At 26.5% G+C, this 20,202-nt stretch overlaps 1 protein-coding gene across 3 annotated transcripts in view; it reads left to right on the top strand.

The window, feature by feature from the left end:
* The window catches only part of LOC124953005 (MICAL-like protein 1), a 62,612-nt gene that overhangs the window by 36,393 nt on the left and 6,017 nt on the right, over window positions 1-20,202 (top strand). For 2 of the 3 annotated variants that reach the window (XM_047503767.1, XM_047503766.1), the window contains 2 exons: window positions 5,527-5,705; window positions 12,536-12,624. In XM_047503767.1, coding sequence (XP_047359723.1) covers window positions 5,527-5,705; window positions 12,536-12,624 — 268 coding nt within the window. Of the gene's footprint in view, window positions 1-5,526; window positions 5,706-12,535; window positions 12,625-16,601; window positions 16,656-20,202 lie in introns of those variants that run through there. The other variant, XM_047503768.1, reaches the window with a different exon arrangement.

Below are 20,202 nucleotides of genomic sequence, written 5' to 3'. Positions count from 1 at the left end.
TTTTTTTTTTTTTTTTCTTTTTTCAAAAAAGAAAATTTCATTCATTCTTTTGAATGAAAAGAATGAAAAAACACATTCTTTTTATTTTTTTCTTTTCTTATTTCTTTTTTAATTATTTGTTTTAAACAAATATATATCATAAACGTATTACATATCTATCCAACTTGTTTCGGCAATCCCCAACGTAACCTTTAAATTTCACCTCTCAAAAGGAAGGTTCCAGCCTTTTTGTGATGGCATTTTCGATTGGCCAGAAGGGAACACACCTGTTCAGTGTTTCACTTTCACCTGGAAGACTCGTTCGTCGAAGAAATTCTCACGCGATGATTCTCTTTCTTCCTGAATCCCTTTTGCCGAGGAGTTGGTTCTCGATGTATCATTTCTGATGTCTTTATCGCTTGGAACGATCTCACTTTCGAATTTATCCTTGTCCTTGGTGGTTAAGATTACAAAAAAAAAAAAAAAAAAAAAAAAAAAAAAAACAAGAAAAAAAGAGAAAAAAAGAAAAAGATAAAAAAATACACGTGCGAAATTCGTACGAACGAAAAGATTTCTTTTCTTATATTTAATTTCAATATTTTGACAATAACAAAAAAGTTGACTTTCATTTATTTTATCAATATTATTTTTATTAATTAATAAGTGAGTACTTTCGTTAAATAAATGTCCAGTATATTGTTCAATAAATTCTCAGAATAGTTATTTTATTTAATATTTATAATAATACATCAGTACGTAATATAATTGATCATGTAAAACTCTTACTTAATACTTACCAGTTTATGTTATCTACTTTACCTATAAAATATTTACAAATATCGATCCGATAAATAACAATTATAGAAATTCATTATACAAGACGCATAATATAAAGACAAACTTATAGAAAAAAAAAAAAAGGAAGAAAAGAAAAGAAAAATATAAGAAGAAGCAACGATTAAAATTGTTTTAAAATTAAAATATTTTATTGACAAAATAAAACGATTATATTAAATGGAATTAACGTTATCGTTTATACTTAATATTGGAGAGTTGAAAAGAAAAATGGCGATCAGAGAAAGAGAGAGAGAGAGAGAGAGAGAGAGAGAGAGAGAGAGAGAGAGAGAGAGAGAGAGAGAGAGAGAGAGAAAAGAGCTTTTTGCTCGAGCAATAAACGACAAGAAAAACGATAGAGAGACAGGGCTGGTTGGGGGCGGACAGGATGGAGTGTGGGGCGGAGGGGGTAGGGGTGGGTGTGGCGGCACCGGTCTGCTGGACCTCTGAGTCATCGTCTTTCGTCTTTCGTCTTTCGTCCCAGACAAGCACGTTCGGGTCGATTGCCAAGAGTCGAAGAGCCGGTTATGCTTGCTACCCACACATACGTATTACATATAAATACACACACACACACACACACACACACACACATGTAAAGACACACGTATAAACAGATACACGCGTGTATATATAAATGATATACTACGTAAGTTGAGTTTCTCTGTATGTGTCTCTATATCAGAGAAATTACTCGTCTCCATCGTCTCTTCTTCAAAGCCATTCACCGTTCCCACGTACGCTACTTGAATGCGATATCCTTCGAGATGTTCCTGATTTGAAGCTTAGCCTTTTGTATTCTTTACATTTTTTTTTCCTTTTCTTATCTTTTCTTTTTTCTTTCTTTTTTCCTTTTCTTTTCTTTCTTTCCTTCTTTCTTTCCTTCTTTCTTATTTCCTTTGTACGGAAATATGATTAAGAATCTAGTGAGTTTTCATATTAGAAAATAAAAAGAAGAAAAGGGAAAAAAGCGGGGATTATTCTTCGTAGAAAGTTGGTGTTCATTGTGAATGATTCGATTGATAATTAATCAATTAATTGATCAAATGATATTTGTTGTACTTTTAAATATTATAATGCAGAGAATACATGTTTTATTTTTTAAATTCGCATATTTTATATATATATATATATATATATATATATAAAGAAAGGAAACAATATTTATAAGTTAATATAAACCATAATAAACTTTATAATAATATTTAATAATTACTAATAAAAATATAATAGTATATAAACACAATAATATAATATAATAGTAAATAATAATAAAATGTTATGAATTTTTTTTTATAATAAAAAAAAAAATAGAATAGCATGTATTAGTCGTTATGTTAATGGAAATATACAAAAGATAAGATATGGTCGATTGTTTGCTTTTATATAAATATATAATTTTATATAATTAGTGATTAGATTAAGTAAATCTTGTAATGTACAGATATGATTTATTGTTTAAAAAAATAAAGCATACATGTATGTATATATTATATAAATATAAATATATATATATATATATATATATATATATATATATAATTTTTATATATATATATTATAAAAAATTTATATTGTATGTGTATATAAAGAATATCTTTATAAAAAATCATATACGTATATGCATATATTGAGTCAATAAGTAATGTCGAAATTTTCAATATAAAATAATAGTAATGTTTATTTAAATATAAAATATTATAATATAAAATATTGATTTTTATATATATATATATATATATATATATATATATATATATAATGTTATTAGAAAGTATTTAAAAAATTCTATCGTAAAATTTTTATAGAGAAATTACACAAAATATATAAAATATTAATTACTACATATAATAGCATATATGAATACACTAATAAAAAAAACATATTGTTCATTTATAATAGATATAAAATACTGATTATTACATAATATTATTACAAAATATTAATGATATTATTTCTTTAATATTTTCTAATGAAATTATACAAATATATAAAATATTAATTACTTTGCAAAACTATATACAAATGAATATTAACAAGACTAAAAATTACAGAATTATTTCTTGACTCACTTAATATATTTATTTCTCATTGTTTTATATATATTTATATATAATACATTATTATCATTATTTTATATATATATATATATACAGACGTCTTTTATATACATATTATTTATAATATATAAGCCGTTTATTTTGAAAATGGCTAAAGTCCATTCTTTTTTCTTTTATCTGTAAATTGTTTAAAAACGAAAATATTACGTAAAATTGTTACTATTATAAACTTTAACTTAATCTCTTTCTTTTTTTTCTTGAACTTAGACCGCTTTCAGGATAAACGGCTCATATAACGAGTATTATAACGATAAAGAAAAAGGAGAGAAAAAAAATAAGATTAGGTAGTTTATAAAAAATAAGTAATATGGCCAACATTTTGTGATTCTCGAAAGGTCAGCTTTAGTTTCAATATCGTTGGAAAGCAGTTTCAGTATGACAAGTACGCGCTTTGCGTCGGAATTCGAGCGTAATCGTCGATCTCTGCGTTTTCATCGTTTCCATATGGAGTAGTAGAAAAAGGGATGATTTGGCGGTGTAGGTGGGGTAAGGGGGGAGAGGGTTTAGAAGGATCATAAAAACGGTCGGAAAAATTTTTGATAGGAAGATGCGACCGTGTAGTATAGAAGTGAGGTCAAGTGCCAATGTCGAATGTCCTGACGACTTTCGACCTAGAATTTCATGCTCGTTGCTCGGAATGGGCGAGTAATAAGCCACTGGTAGCGCGTGTATACATACATACATACATACATACATACATGTTTACATGCATACATGCATATATACATACTTACGTGCAACATACATACTTACGTGCATACATACATACTTACATGCATACATACATATATCGATTTACTTAAAATAGAAACGTTTTTTAGTTATGTGAATAGCAAAGACAAAAAAAAAAGGAAAAAGAAAGAAAAATAGATTTGGTTATACGTACAAATTCATCTACTTTTAGTCTTTTTCCCTTTTTTAATTTAATTTAACTTAATTTAATTTAATTTAATTTAACTTAATTTAAATTTTGTACTTTTTTCTTTTTTAGTATTTGTTATTTCGAACCTTTTAATTAAATTATTAATTAATTATCGATTAACGTATTCGGAACATCGAATTCTAATTTTATCAAACCTCATTTTTCAACACTTCGGTAGAACAGTAAATCAATAATCGATATATCCACTCGTGTTCTTCAAATTCCATCCACGAATTTGACAAATCATATATTCGTCGCTTTGTGCAATCTCGAACCTCGCCCCTACACGAAAGAGAGAGAGAGAGAGAGAGAGAGAGAGAGAGAGACCGATCGATATGATTCTACGAACAAGCTACTACCGCATTGATTTCTATGCATCTTTTAGTAATGCTAAGGCTCGTTTTTTTTTTTATTATAGCCCTTGTCCGAGCAGTTTCTTTTTGCGGTAGTAGTTACGTAGAAAGTAAATCGAAGAATAATGTTATCGTTTTACTCTCTTCTCTCTTTCTCTCTCTCTCTCTCTCTCTCTCTCTCTCTCTCTCTCTCTCTCTCTCTCTCCCTCTCTCTCTCTCTCTCTCTTACATACACACTCAACACATTCCTTTTTCTTTTTTTTTTTCTTTTTTTCTTTTCTTCTTTTCCCTTTTCCTGCTTCTTTTTCTTCACGATAAAATATGCACGTTTTCTCGGAAAATCCTGAAACCGATAAAGTGTCATTTCGCGTTGATATAACGTTTCCATTTAATCTCCTTTTATTAACGATTTTCACTCTACTCCATGCCGATATTACGTTCGAATATTAGCCGATCTTTTTGTTGACAATGTCAACTAAGATTAGCATTTGGTCGAACCTTGTAGTTATTATTACTTTGGTACGATTGCTTGTGGAGGTATATTTTTGAAAAAAAAAAAAAAAAAAAAAAAAAAAAAAAAAAAAAAAAAAAAGGAACGTCGTTTTAAAACATCGATCAAGGAGAATTTTGTGATGATATATTCTTTTATGATAATAATGTAGTAATGTAGTTATCAATAAGAAAGAAAGTAAACTATAATATATATTAACAATAATTGTAATAATATAATATATGAGGTGACTATAATAATATTAATATTAATAGTAATAATGAAAATAATATCATTAATAAAGAAAAAAAAAATGAAGTTATGATAATATTATTTAATAACAATATTTATAATAATATTGTTAGATGATGATAATGATAATAATAATAATAATAATAATAATAATAATAATAATAATAAAATTTTTATATTAATAATATTATGATCACTAAAAATCAATAAAAAATGAGTTCGTAATAATATTTAATAATATTATTTAATAACAATCTTAGATAATATATGAGATGTCAATAATAATAATAAATAATAATAATAATAAATAATAATAATGATAATAAATAATAATAATAATAATAATAATAATAATAATAATAATAATAATAATAATAATAACAATAATTGAACGTTGTGAAAAAATGCTTGTTGAAGGCTCCGTGAAAAACTCATTTGCACGACGACAGCGACGTCGACAGCGTTAACGTTGTTAATGAATTTAACCTTGATCTCAATCTCTTTTTCTTTTTTTTTTTTTCTTTTTTTCCTCTCTTTTTTTTTCTTCTTTCTTAACCTTTCGTCTTTATTTCGCAGCGATTTCAACAGCCTTAACAAGGACGACGTCTATGGGAACAACGAGCTGGCATTCAGAATCGCCGAGCAGCATTTAGGAATACCCGCTCTTTTGGATGCCGAAGACATGGCTTCCTGTTCCGTGCCTGATCGATTATCGATTCTAACCTATCTCTCACAATTCTATCAAACCTTCAAAGGTAAGACTTATATGCGATGTCTAACAATTAGAAGAAAAAAAAAAACGAATAGAAAATCAATTTTAAAAAAGTTATTCTACGAATTGTTTGAAAATATTTAGAGTTAATAGAAAAATTAATTTTATATTAATCCTTTGTAACGACGTCATATAACCTCTTGCATAATCAATATATATATATATTTTTTTTTGTTTTTAATATTATTAAAAATATATTTTTATATAAAATATTAAAATATATTATAAAAATATATTTTAAATCTTATTTCATTTTATCGCTATAAAATTATTTTTTAATACATATACGAAGTTTATTATATATTATCGAAGTTTATAGGGGGTTAATAATAATAATAATAATAATAATAATAATAATAATAATAATAATTAAAGAAAAAAATAAAAAAGAAAAAGATGAAGTAAATATTACAAAGAAATATGCATGCCGATCAATCGATAATTCGTTAAAGAACTCTCGACGTTTTATTGGAATCCTGAGACAGTGGTGTAGTATTCATTGTTCATGCATGTAAATTATTAATTGATTTATCCAATGGAAGTAAATAGCTCCGTCGATATCAAACTCATAAATTTTTGTAATTTTTTTAGTATAACTTGAATTAGATCTTGTTTTGCTTTTTGTTCTTCTTATTCTTATTATTATTATTGTTATTATTATTTTTATATTTATATACATATATATTTATATTTTATATTTATATATATATATATATATATATATTTATTTATTTATATTTATATGTATATATATAATATTAATTATTGTTTTAATTTTAATTTTTTTTTTTTTTTTTTTTTTTTTTTTACATATACACACGTTTTACATATCCCAATAATAACTAATTTACTAGTGACATTTATCTTTTCAGTCGACTTTAAAACTAATAACGAAACTTTTCCTTACGTATAGACGGAAGAAATATGGACGAACTTTCGAGTGTAAACGAATCAAATATGAAGAAGAGAGAATACAGAAAATAGAAACTAGAAGGAGAAACGAGATGGAAAATTCGAAGTTTATTTCAGAAATACAACTGGTGTTGCTCATGACTATTCCGCTTTTGAATTTATCTTCTTAGTTTTACATTCGAAAATTGTTTCTATTATCTCTTTCTCTCTTTCTCTCATTCTTTTTCTCTTTTTCTTTCTCTTTCTCTTTCTCTTTCTCTGCCAACGAAATTATTATATTATGTTCGCTATAGTGTAAACAAAAGATAGTTAGAAACAAGTTCGTATAGTCAGCATCACCCTATGGCACTTGTTAATATTATTTTCCTAATGTAGAAGTTCAGAATTACTAATAACGAATCAAAGTTTCTCTTTCGCGTATTTGTTCGACCAATCGTATCATTGCTATTTTCCCTGGCTTACGTCATTGATTTATTTCAACAATAGAAGAAATACAATTGTAGAAAGAATATGTTGAACGTATGTGATATCGATTAATTCAATTTAATTCATTATTAATCATATTTGTCAGTTTAAAGAAAAAAGATTTGCTGATAATTTTCATGTCATTTAATTTGATCTTTCTGACATATTTTGAAAGTCGTTGATCTATACATTAGCATTAGATAGATATTAACTTAATCAATAATTAGTATAGCAAATAGAAATAATAAAAGAAAAAAGAAAAAGAACAAACTTATCGAGAAATTTAATTAATTTAATTATTAATTAAATTTATCAATTTAAAAAAAAAAGTGAAAAAAGTAATTTGTTGAAAAATTTCATAACATTTAATTTAATCCTTCTGACATATTTCGAAAATTGTTGATTCATCCATTGCATAGATGGATACTTAATTGAGAATTAAAATTAATATTCCTAGTATAGCGAATAGAAATAATCATAAAAAAAGAAAAAAAAAAAAAGTAGAAAAAGAAAGAAGAATTTAAAGTAAGAGAAAAAAAATTTCATAACATTTAATTTGATCATATTTCGAAAGTCGTTAATTCATGCATGTCATGGATGGATACTCGATTCCAAAATTAGTATTAGTAATTCGTAGTATAGCAAATAAAAGGAAAAGAAAGGAATACAAACAATAAACTTATGATATCGAGGAATGTAATTAATTTAATTATTAATTAAATTTATCAATTTAAAAAAAGAGAAAAAAAGAAATGTTATTGAAAAATTTTATGTAACTTAATTTGATCGTTCTGACATATTTTCGAAAATCGTTAATCCATGAATGAAATAGATAGATACTTGAACGAAAATGAAAATTATTATCCGTAATAGAGTAATTTCTTGCACGTATGCGTATTGCCTTGAGAGCGAGAAATCGAGTTGTCTATCCGTCACGTACAATTTTAGTGGTAGGCCATTCGTGGTTGGTGGTGTTGCGCTACGTCCGATCGACGGACGTGACGTTTGAAACGTCGCATTGAGTTAACGTCTTGTCGTGACTAAATAGGCCAAATAGGTTGCAGCGTTTCAGGAGAGAAGATGGTACGTCGTGCAACGTGCACTATCCATCTTTGATTATACAGGATGCTTAACCTAATTTCATTGACAATATAATAGCCACTTAGTTTATAATACATCGTTGTTTTTGATTATACTAAAAAAAAAAAAAAAAAAAAAAAAAAAAAAAAAAAAAAAAAAAAAATAGGAAAAGAGAAATGTCAAAGAAAAATATTAATTGATTGATTTAAAGAGGACGATATTTTTATTGAGATATAATGTTTTTTTTTTTTTTTCTTTTTTTCGATTTTCGTTCTATTTTTCGAGACTTCATCCATCGGTATTCCTTTGTTTTAATTGGTCGATATTTTTATTATCATAGAATTTTGTAATTTGTAAAAGTAGGAATTTAATGATATTCATTTTTTCTTCAAATTTTTCTTTTTCATTAACTTCGATACAGTTCGATTACGATATATTTTTGGATACGTTTAAAGAATAATCTTTTTTTTTTTTTTTTTTTTTGTAGATAAATAAGACATTAAATATATCGTCTTAGTTCTCGAATTCAAAATATGTTAAAGTTAATTGGAATTATTTCAAATATCTCTTTTAATATAATAATACCGCGATAAATACAATAAACGACATTTTTTCTTATTCAAGGTCATCCGAGGAAGAACGAATTCATATTGGTAAATCTTTTTTTACGTATATACAGCAACAATATGATAATAAAAACATGTCCACTCATCGATAATCTTGAAATTTCAAAAATATTTTGTCATTAATCAATACATCGCTGGATTTTTATAAAACAATTTCTTTCATTAATATTTTTTCGTATCATATTTGAAGTATCACCTTGTATAATGGAGAGAAAAAAAAGAAACTAAGAGAAAAGATTGTTTTAATATTAAATACATTAAAAAATCGAAAAAACGTGAGCTAGAAAATATTTCGTAAAAATTCGTTTCAAAGAGAAATTTTGCGTATTCAAACATAGATTTAGAATATGATAACGCAGTCTTTGAATATTTTCTATTAGAAAATTAATTGTTAGAGATTAAGTATAAGTTACATTATAAGTATATGGTATAGTTAATATTAGTACAAATTATACGTAAAAGTTTTGTGTTATATATTTATTTTTTCTTTTTTTCTTTTCCTTTTTTAAACAAAACAAAATTAGTTTACAGAGAATTAACGTAATAAAATTTTTCTTTATTAAAAATTTTCGATCATCGAACCGATCATATTCAACAATCGTATGCCATACGTTTATTCTTATTTTAATTAATTTTTTCGTACGAATTACAGTATATGATAATAAATTTCATTAACGTTAGAAATGTTCTTTTATTCAAAATCATAATCTACGTTTATTATTATCAATTCTTTTTTTAATTTCAATCTAATTTAATTTAATTTATTTTTTCATACAAATGACAATATGCATAGAATGATAAAGTTCTTCATCGTTAGAAATTTACGACTAGTCGAGTCGAGAATATGCAAAGTCATAATCTATGTTTATTATTATTATTATTATTATTATTATTATTATTATTATTATTATTATTATTATTATTATTATTATTCCTTTTTGGTTTTTAATTTATTTTTTCGTGCGAATGACAGTGCGCATAGAATGATAAAGTTCGTCGTTATAAATTTACGATGGAGTCGAGAATATTCAATGTTAAAATCTAAGTTTATTATTATTATTATTATTCTTTTTCTTTTTTCTTTTCCAGTTAAAAATTTTTTTTTTCTTTTTCATACAAATTACAGTACTCTCAGTATATACAAATATATTTATAAATAGAACGTTGGTGAATTACTAGCTTACTTTCTCTCTTTCATGATGATGCACTTGAGAATCGCCTATATATATATATACATATATATATACTTATATACATACATACATACATACATACATACATACATACATATATTTATATTTATATTTATATTTATATTTGTATATGTGCACGCATCTGTATATATATATATATATATATGAATATATGTGTGTGCAACTTCCATTGTTTCTCGCAGATTGACGTCTCTCATGCAGTTTCCTCTGTCGTTAAGATTAATCCCTCATTCTCTTGAACCAGCTCGTTCGAGATAATGAACGCCACGGAGAAAAGAATGGCCCTTTCTTGTTCTTTTTTCGTACAAGAGTCATGCGTCAAAATCCACGAAGAAGAAAATAATCGTGAAAGACAAAACACGCTCGCGGAATTAATTACTCACATTTTTTCTCTCTTCGTTTTTTTTTGTTTTTTTTTCTGTATTTTTTTTTTTTTTTTGCGCTCTTTCGTATTCGATGAACGAACATACGAACGAACGAAAGGAAAAAAAGAGAAAAAAACTTCTTACGTTGGAAAGTCCTACGATAACATAGAAAGTTCCTCGAATGATGAACGTTTATCCGATCTTTTTTTTTTCTTTTTTTCTTTTCTTCTTTTTCTTTTTTTTTTTTTTTTTTTGAACTATAATTTATTACGACTATTTAAAGAACGGTGACAAACAAGTACAACTCTATAAACTCGCGAGAAAGTTTCTTTCGCAAAAAGATGTCTCTGATTTCTCGTCCAAAGAAAAAATTTGCTTCTTGACTTATTAATAAGCTCGTGGCAAATAAAGTTGCTGAAATTCTTTATGAGTGTCCTTGTTAGGTGATAATTAAGTTCTTATTAGTACGTATTGATACGCATGTATATATATATTTAATAGTGTACAGAAGTATACGTATACGATGACTTTAAAAGCTTGAACGGCCACTTGTTGAGTTTTCCACAGATTTCTATTCATTTTGTTCGAATTTCTCGTTTTCTCTCTCTCTCTCTCTCTCCCTCCCTCTCTCCCTTTTTCTTTCCCTTTTTATTTGCTCTTAGATTCAAAAATATGTACTTACGTTGAACGATACATAGCATTTTCTAGACACTTGTTGAATCGCCTTGTTGTTATCGTACGTCTAGATCATGAAATTTACATTGTGTTCTCTCTCTCTCTCTCTCTCTCTCTCCTCTCTCTCTCTCTCTCTCTTTCTTTCTCGCTCTCCTTTTTTTCCTTCATCGAGGACAGGAAAATGTAACTACGTATTATTTTCAATATCACGATCCAATTTCCTCTAGCGTTCCGTGTTTGCGACGAAAACAATAATGACAAAAGATCAAAGAGAAGTGACAACCATAAAGTCAACATTCAATCGTTATAATATCTTTCATTTGTATTCATAACAACGAGCTCTCTTTGCATTTTTGCTTTACTTTAATCTCATTTTTCTTAATACTTTCGATATACGACACGTTACATGGCAATAATCTCATCGGTGGTGTTACATTTTATCAGATATCATAGAAAATGTTCTCGTATTTATAAAAGAGAGAAAGAGAAAGAGAGACAAGAAGACAGATATGACGATTAACGATCGAATTTATGTTTAATAATATGTCGAGTCTTCGGAACATATGTATGTATATAAATGTAACTCGTTGGTGAAATTAAATTTCCTGCCTGTCAAAGTTTATGAGTAATTGCGAAACTCAGCTGGCAGACGGGAGTATATACTTTTAAGATTCTCAATTAACATATTGCTGTATGCTGCTATGTCTGTCGTCATTATGTGTGTATACTAAGAGAAAAGGGAGAAATGCGGACGCATTGGGAAAGAGAGAGAAAGAGAAAGAGTGTGTGTGTATGTGTGTGTGTATTATGAGTATGTATAAGAGAGAGTTGACATTTTGAATCGTTAAAATATCGTTTATTATTTTGCTGACATTTATTAATATTTATCAATATTGTTTCATCTCTTTTCACAGTTATTATAGATAACAGATGTTGAAAATTAATTATAAATTATTATATTTATAGTATTATATTCTATCCATTGTTCTATAATCGAAGAATTTAATATCACATTTAAAAATACTTCTTCTTTTTTCTATGAGCGTCATGTTTTTATGATAATTATTGTAACGAATTTTTAATTGTGATATTTAATAATGTTTATCAATATCGTTTCATATCTTTTCAATCTTATGATTATTCGATCTTATTATTAATGGAAATGAAATTACGAATTATTTAATTTTATTGGAATTCTTTTCTTTTTTTTTTTTTTTTTGTTTTTTTTTGCATTAGTATACTATTTTTATATTTATTCCTTTTTTTCTTTTTTTTGATTCTACGAAATATATAATAGTTATTCCAAAAATCGTGAAATTCAAATTTCTCGTCATGAGAAACAATAGTCATTAAGTGCACGATAAAAGAAAAAATGTTGATAAAATAAAAATGTCTAATATTATTGTTTACGAATAATAATTAATTAATAATGTAAAAATTGAAGATATATTTAAAATCAGTTTCAATTTATTTCAGGATCGTCTCCTAGCCGTTTAGCGACGAACAGAACAGTCGAAACAACGGAAGAAAGAATCGCCCCGGTTCCAGAATCACCAAAAGCCAAGGTATCGATACATAGAAGTTTTAAAACAATGCAATTGAATCAGAACATTAGAAATATAAAGAAAAAAGTAATTAAGAATAATAAAAAAAATAACAGACTTTAATCATAATTATATGGGGAAAAAAATCTTTCGCTTCTCGTAACTTTCTTTTGTCGGTTTTATTTTCTTAATATATTATATATACATATTTTTTTATTTGATTTAATATTTATTATTTAATATTTCGTAGTTATTATTATTATTATTATTATTATTATTATTATTATTATTATTATTATAATTATTATTTTATTATTATTGTTGTTATGGTTATTATTATTATTGTTGCGCAGCAGCAGGCTTGTGGAGCTCTTATTTATTTATTTTCTTTTTATTTTTTTTAAAGCTTTTGATCAAAGCATCGTTCGAGGAAGCATTTTTTTCTCAATTCTACCAAATTTTTTTACTCGCCGAGCTTAATCATAATATTATTTATATACAGGGTATGTTAAAATATTTCGAACAAACTTGAAAAAAAAAAAAAAAAAAAAAAAAAAAATATATATTTATTTCTATGATGAAATTAACGCTGTCCGAATGATTTTCGATTTTTAAATGAAATTAATCGGATTTTTTTCATTAAATATTTCAAATTAGTGTCACTTAATAATCAATAGAAAAAAAAATTTATACTTGTTTTCTTTCTTTTTTTTAACCAACTCTCGTAACTTAAAATTTCGTACAATTCTCTCTAAAAAAAAAAAAAAAAAAAAAAAAAAAAAGAAAAAAAAAAAAAAGAATCTCGTTCTTTTTTCTTTTCGTTGTTCATAAATACAACAACTTTATTTGAAAATTAAATCGGAGTATTTTTGCCCGCCCTGTATATCTCCATTGCGAAATTCTTCATCGCAATCATCAGCTCCAAATAATCCAAAATTCAAACAAACGGGAAAGTATCGTTATAGCATCACTATACGCCGTTGCTATACGCTGCTGCTTTATATCGTAGCTTTCTTTCTTTTTTCATAATAATTATTATTTAAATAGAAGTAATTGAGATATAGACTCCTACGAGGAATAAAAAGAGGCGGAGGATATTCTCACGTGACCGAGATCAAATTAATGGCAATTGTTTTTTTCTCTTCATTGGTTCTTTTTTCTTCTTTTTTATTTATTTCATTTCATTCATTTTTTTGTAAATCACTTTACGTCCTTATTTTTTTCTCTGTTTCATTTTCTTTATTTCTTTTCTTCTTTTATTTTTCTTTTCATTTTCTCTTCTTATTTCATTCATCCACACCCCTCCTCGCCAGTATTCATTTCCTTTTCTTTTCATTTTTCTTTCACATTTTCTTCTCGATTGTATCATTTTTCTTGATCGATCGATCAATCGTGTGCCTTTAGAAAGGCAGAAGATTCTTATCTTTCTCACCTTCTTATATATCTCTGTTTCGCAATCAACTGCGTTCCAACATTCGAAGAGAGTATCTGCTCTCGAGAATCTTCTCGATATATAGGTCGTTCATGGGCGCACCCCGATATGATGCATCCGTCTTTCTCTCTCTCTCTCTGTTTCTCTCCTTCTGTTTCTTTCTTTCTCTAGTAATCCGTAAAAGTTCTTCGAAGGAGGAAAAAAAACAAAATAACGCTATGTATTGTGAGGAACATACATACGTTCGCTTCGTATGCAGTTTACCTTGACATCGACTCGTCATTCTTCTTGTAACCATTGCAACAACGAAATGCCATCATCGAGATGCACTTATGCATAATTCTCTCTCTCTCTCTCTGTCTCTCTCTCTCTCTCTCTCTCTCTCTCTCTCCCTCTCTCTCTTTCTCCCTCTCTCTCTTTCTCTCTTTTTCTCACTCTTTCTCGCACATTACATTATATATCTCCGAAATGCATCGAAATTTCTCTTTTTCTCTCTTTGTCTCTGTCTCTCTCTCTTTTCTTTTACTTTTTTTATTTTTATCTCTTCCATCATAAATGGGCAATCAAAGACGAGTGGTAACGCGATGAAAGGCCATTAAGCTACTCCATTGGTCATTGTAAAACCATAATGAAATAATGACTTTCGAATATGTGTCAACGAGTTTCTACCGAAACGAATATTGTACATACTTTCGTTCATTTATTCTATCGTCTAGCTTAGTCTTTTTCTCAAAGAGAAACAATACGTTCCTATAATGCGTTTTACCGGAACCGTTAATCTTCCGCATAATTTGCGAGAAAATTAATTTTATATTTGAAGGAGGCATAATATATTCATTGTTATACATTGACTCTCTGTGATTCTAATTTTCTTTTAAAAATTAAATTAATTCAACAATAAAATTAACCTAAAGTTGAATTAACAGATATACAACTTTGAATAGGGAATATTGATCTTTATAATTTTTATACGTTTTGTTTATTTACAGAAAAAAAAAATAAGATGTGTAACTTTGAAGTCATAATTAGGACTTCAACAGATATTGTGTGCATGTGTGTGTGTGTGTGTGTGTGTGTGTGTGTGTGTGTGTGTGTGTGTGTGGGATATTAATATTATCACACACAATTATATTATTTTTAATACATAATAGTATTATCACACACAATTATTTTATTTTTAATTCGTGTGTAACAACTAATGTTTTCTTTAATATAATATCTTAGAATAGAGTCTAAAGAAATTTTTTTTTCTTTTTCAATACTTCATAATTTTCCAATAGAAATTTCCATTGAATAAAGTATTTCCTTTTTCGTATAAGGATTTATTATTTATCATTTAGTATCTAACAAAGATTCTTATTGATACAATTATATATAGTCATTAATATCTCTTTTTTTTTCTTTTTTGCGCTTCAAATTTTTTCTCCTATATTTTTCAATTCTCTTATGTAAAACATATGAAAAAGAAATGCAAATATTTTTAAAAATACTCGACATAAATTATCTTCATCCAGCTAAAAAGTTATATGATGTGATAGGTAGAAAAAAAAATTGTTACGTAAACGCAAAAAAAAAAAAGGGAGAGAGAGAGAGAATTATTATACGAATTTTTATAATTATTAAACAGTATTTTTCTTGTTTATTAAGGTAATACAAATTTTAAATTTCTCGAAAAATACAAATATATAAAATATATAACAAATCGGCATAACCGAATTCATTAATTATGAACGAATGATATAACAAAGAAATGTCAATAATAAGTTGTAGCAAAAAGAAAAGAAAAAAGAAAGAAAGAAAAATTGAAATAAGATTAAAATAATACAGATTTATGAGCGTGTGATTTCAAAGTTACATAAAAAAAATAAAAAAAATAAAAAAAAAAAAAACAATTCAAAATATCTAAAGTTGACACTGAATCCAAAGTATATTATAAACGAATGATATAGCTATGAAAAGTCAGCGATAAGTCGTAAAGGAAGAAAAAAGAAAAGAAAAAAAAAGAAAGAAAGAAAAATTGAAAATAAGATTAAAATAATACAGATGTATGAACGTGTAATTTCGAAGTTACATAGGGGAAAAAAAAAAGATAAGGAAAATAAAAGAAAAAGAAAAGAACTGAAAGAGATTTAAAGAGGGTCAAAGATACAATTTATCGTTTAAGTGGTAACCTCGTCGAAATTTTCATATTTACCCTCTCAACTGTACAACGCTCGTTTCGTTATCTTATCATGGTTATGGAAAATGGAACAGACATTGTGTCATTCCGAAAGATTTATATAATTTTTACCGTTGGCCATTGTAAAAGTGACTCATCGTTTCCTCACAAGCGTGACTCTCAATGTCCACGTTGTTGTTCTCGTCGTCGTCATCGTCGTCGTCGTTGTTATTGTTGACATTGTTACCGTTATTATCGTTCTTACTTATTTTCGTTGTTTAATACCGACGAAAAGTCAGTCTATTATTTAAAACGCACAAACTAAACGCGACCGGCCATTCGTCGCTCTCGTCCTCTTATTAGAAACACGTGTTAACTCCTCTCTCACCGTTTATTTTTGTTCCCCAGGAGGAAAGCTTGGACTTAATGGGGCAATATAAACCTGAAATATTCTGCTAGAAGGTAATTCGCTTTGTCGTTTATTGTTTTGTTGCTTGTATCTTTTTTTTTCCTTTTTTTTCATCTTTTCTTTTCTCTTCTTTTCCTTTCTTTTCTTTTTCTCGGTTTCTTTTTTGTTATTTTTTCTTTTTCTTCTTTTTTTTTTCCTTTTCTTTTCTTTTTTTTTTTTCCTTTTCTTTTTGGGGAAATCTTGCATGCTCTTGTTAGTTATCATATGTTTTTCTCTATCTTTTTTTTTATGTCGATCTTTATTTTTCTTTTTTTTCATTACGCTTTGATATGCATGACGTAATATCGTTGCAAAATTAAATCCGCTATTTCCAAGTAACATCCATTAACATCAAATACCTTTCGCTTACTTTATTTTTTTTTGGTTGTTTATTTATTTATTTATCTTTATTTTTATTATTTACTTTATTATTTATTTATTTATATATTATTATCTTATATAAGTGGGTTCGATAATTTTTTTGTTTCTTTTTTTATATACGTATATATATATATATATATATATATATATATATATATATTTCTTTTTAATCTTATTGGAAAAAAACGAGAATTAAATTTTAGGTTATATTCGTAATAAAAGGTACATGTACTAAAATAATTTAAAGAAATTCCTTTTCTCTTTATCTCTTTGTTTCGTTTTCTCTTTATTTTCTTTTTGTTTTCTTTTTTTTTTTTTTTTTTTTTTTAAATAAGCCAAAGAAATTATTATTTATTCGTTCCCCTCTTAATGTATTTAATATATAACATTATACGTACATTATGTAAATAGTTAAATATTCGAATATCCTTTTAAAAATGAAAGATTTGAAAGATCGGATAAGAATCTTTTGAATTTGTGAATACGTATAAATTGTATTTTGTGTTTCCTTTTAGAACTTCCTATCTACGTTTTGTATTTGTCAACGATCATAAAAAAAAAAGATATAATACAACATAACTGTGAAAGATACACAAATTGTCGTCAGAGTTTATCTTTCTTCGATTAGTTTCGATTATCTTTAGCAATTTTCAGATATTTTAAAAATTCTCGTTAACTACAGGCTTTCGAAACAAATAATACTTCATTTTATTTTCTCTAGCATTTCGTAAGAAATATTAACTTACGTAGTACCAGATTATCGACGAATAATCTTAAAAATAATAAGATAAATAAGATTAACACATTGACTACGTTGTTAAAAATATTCTATTCAATTGATCAATTTTATTCAATTTTTAAATATGAATGCAAAACAATGTATACTTACGTATACGTAAATTATTATTTGGAATGTTAATCACCACAGTTCGTCTATCTTCATTGATTTCATAATATTTCATAGAAATTAAAATTACCTATGAACTTTATTGAAACAATATATAAATAAAAATATGTGACCGATCGTAAATATTTGGAATATTGTTTCTGCAATTTTTTTAACATTTTCGTAAAAAAAAAATGTAACATTTTTAACATATTAATGCTTTTTTAAGATAAAGCGCGAGCGCATAATTATACCGAACAAAGAAATAACTTATCATTCTAAATATATTTATAATAATAAACATTTTATTATAGCTCCGAAAATAAAATAAACAAAATTCAACAAATTAAACATTGAAATAAAAAATAAAATAAATTGTCAATAAATATAGCTGTATTAATAATAATAAGAATAATAATAATAATAATAATAATAATAATAATAATAATAATAATAATAATAATAATAATTGTATTACGGCTACGAACGTTAAATTAAACGAGATTAACAAAACATTCGTGACGGTCAACGTGTTGTTAACTGGTTTAAAAAAATGAAAACTTGTTGAGAAACTTAACAAGAAGAAACCAGAAAATAAGAAAAAGGAAAAGAAAATGAGATAAAACGATTGAGAAGAGACGCGTCGGTTATAGGTTCCTATCGGCACGGTGGCACGCTATTCTATTTATACGTCGTTGGCTCGTGCGTGCAAACGAAAAGAAAATAAAAGAAAATAAAAGAAAAGGAAAGAAAACAAAACAAAACAAAAGGGAAGGAAGGAAAGCCAGGAGGAACGCACGCGTCGATGAGAAGCGAATAGAAATCGGGCGCACGGTCACTACACTCTCTCGTAGTGTCTCTTCTTCTCTCCACTTGACTCGAGTAGTACCAACCACCACACGATACTTCTGCATTGCGTCTTTATTTTCTCGTACTCCCGCCTTTGGGATGAATTTTTGAAAAAAAGAAAAGAAAAAGAAAAAAGAAAGAAAGAAAAAAATAGAAAATAAAAAAGAAAAAGAAAAAAATAACAACAAGAAAAAGAAAAGGAAAACTTGTTTCTTCATAACGTGTGTTTTTAATCTGTCTGTTTGGTTTTTTCTTTTTTTATATTTTTTCTTTTTGGTGACGACAGAACGTATTAGTGCTCGAAATAAAAAAAATGCAATTCATTCATTGATCAATCGTAATGAGTTATGTTTTCTTTCTTCTTTTTTTTTCTGTTTTTATTCGTAAAACGAAATTAGTTTTACGATTAAATGCAATAATAATAATAAAATATTAATACGTAAAAGAAGAGATAAGTATATCTACTTGTCAAAATTATTTTATTTTTTGTGTTTCTTTTTTGGATCTTAAATGTATAATTTAAGCTCTTAATTTTTCTCTTTCCTTTTTTTTTATTTTTAACTTTTTAACTTTTTTCATATAAATTAATAAGTATAAATAAATTAACAAGAAATATGTTAATAACATTTTTAGTTCTGACAATTGAAATAATGTTAAAATGTCTTTGATTAGAAATTTACATCGTGCAGACAAGATAATTATTATTCATAATACAATAAATTTATTATTTAAAAATAAATTTAAAAACTATCGATAAAGTGATGTTGGACACCATGCATAAGCTTTTAACATACACATAGTTATTTATAATACGGATTCTATATAACGTTCAGTTTTGGACAGTAAAAATCGTCGAATAAATTATTCATTGATATTACAGTAAGTACGCATATTCAAATATAAAACTTCAATAATAATAGTAACAATAATAATAATAATACTAATAATACCAATAATAATAATAATAATAATAATAATTATAATAATAATAATAATAATAATAATAATAATAATAATAATAATAAAGTAAAAAATTGGCGAGTACATAACTCGAATCTACATAAATTAACACGATTGGCGACAATGTCGTCGTGGTTTTGTGCGGTATTAACGTGAGTCCCCTAACAAGAGTCGGCAGATAAACTCGTTAACTCGTACTCGTCGAATTTGCATATGAGCTGGCGAGAAAAGGAACGACGTAACTCAGCTCTATCCTATCGTTTCTTCAACGTAAAAGGTGTAACGAAGTGGTAATGGAAATAAGCGGGCTTCACTATCTTTTTCTCTCTTTCTCTCTCTCTCTCTTTCTCTCTCTCTCTCTCTCTCTCTCTTTCTCTCTCTTACACATACACACACACATACACACTTTTAATCTATAAGATTTATTTACAAGATGGAGGATGATAACCAGTATATGCATCCGTAAAGTATATGTAATATACGCA

Source organism: Vespa velutina, chromosome 11, assembly GCF_912470025.1.
Source record: "Vespa velutina chromosome 11, iVesVel2.1, whole genome shotgun sequence".
Lineage (NCBI taxonomy): Eukaryota > Metazoa > Arthropoda > Insecta > Hymenoptera > Vespidae > Vespa > Vespa velutina.
The sequence above is the reverse complement of the archived record's forward strand: the minus strand, read 5'-3'. Positions and strand labels throughout refer to the sequence as shown.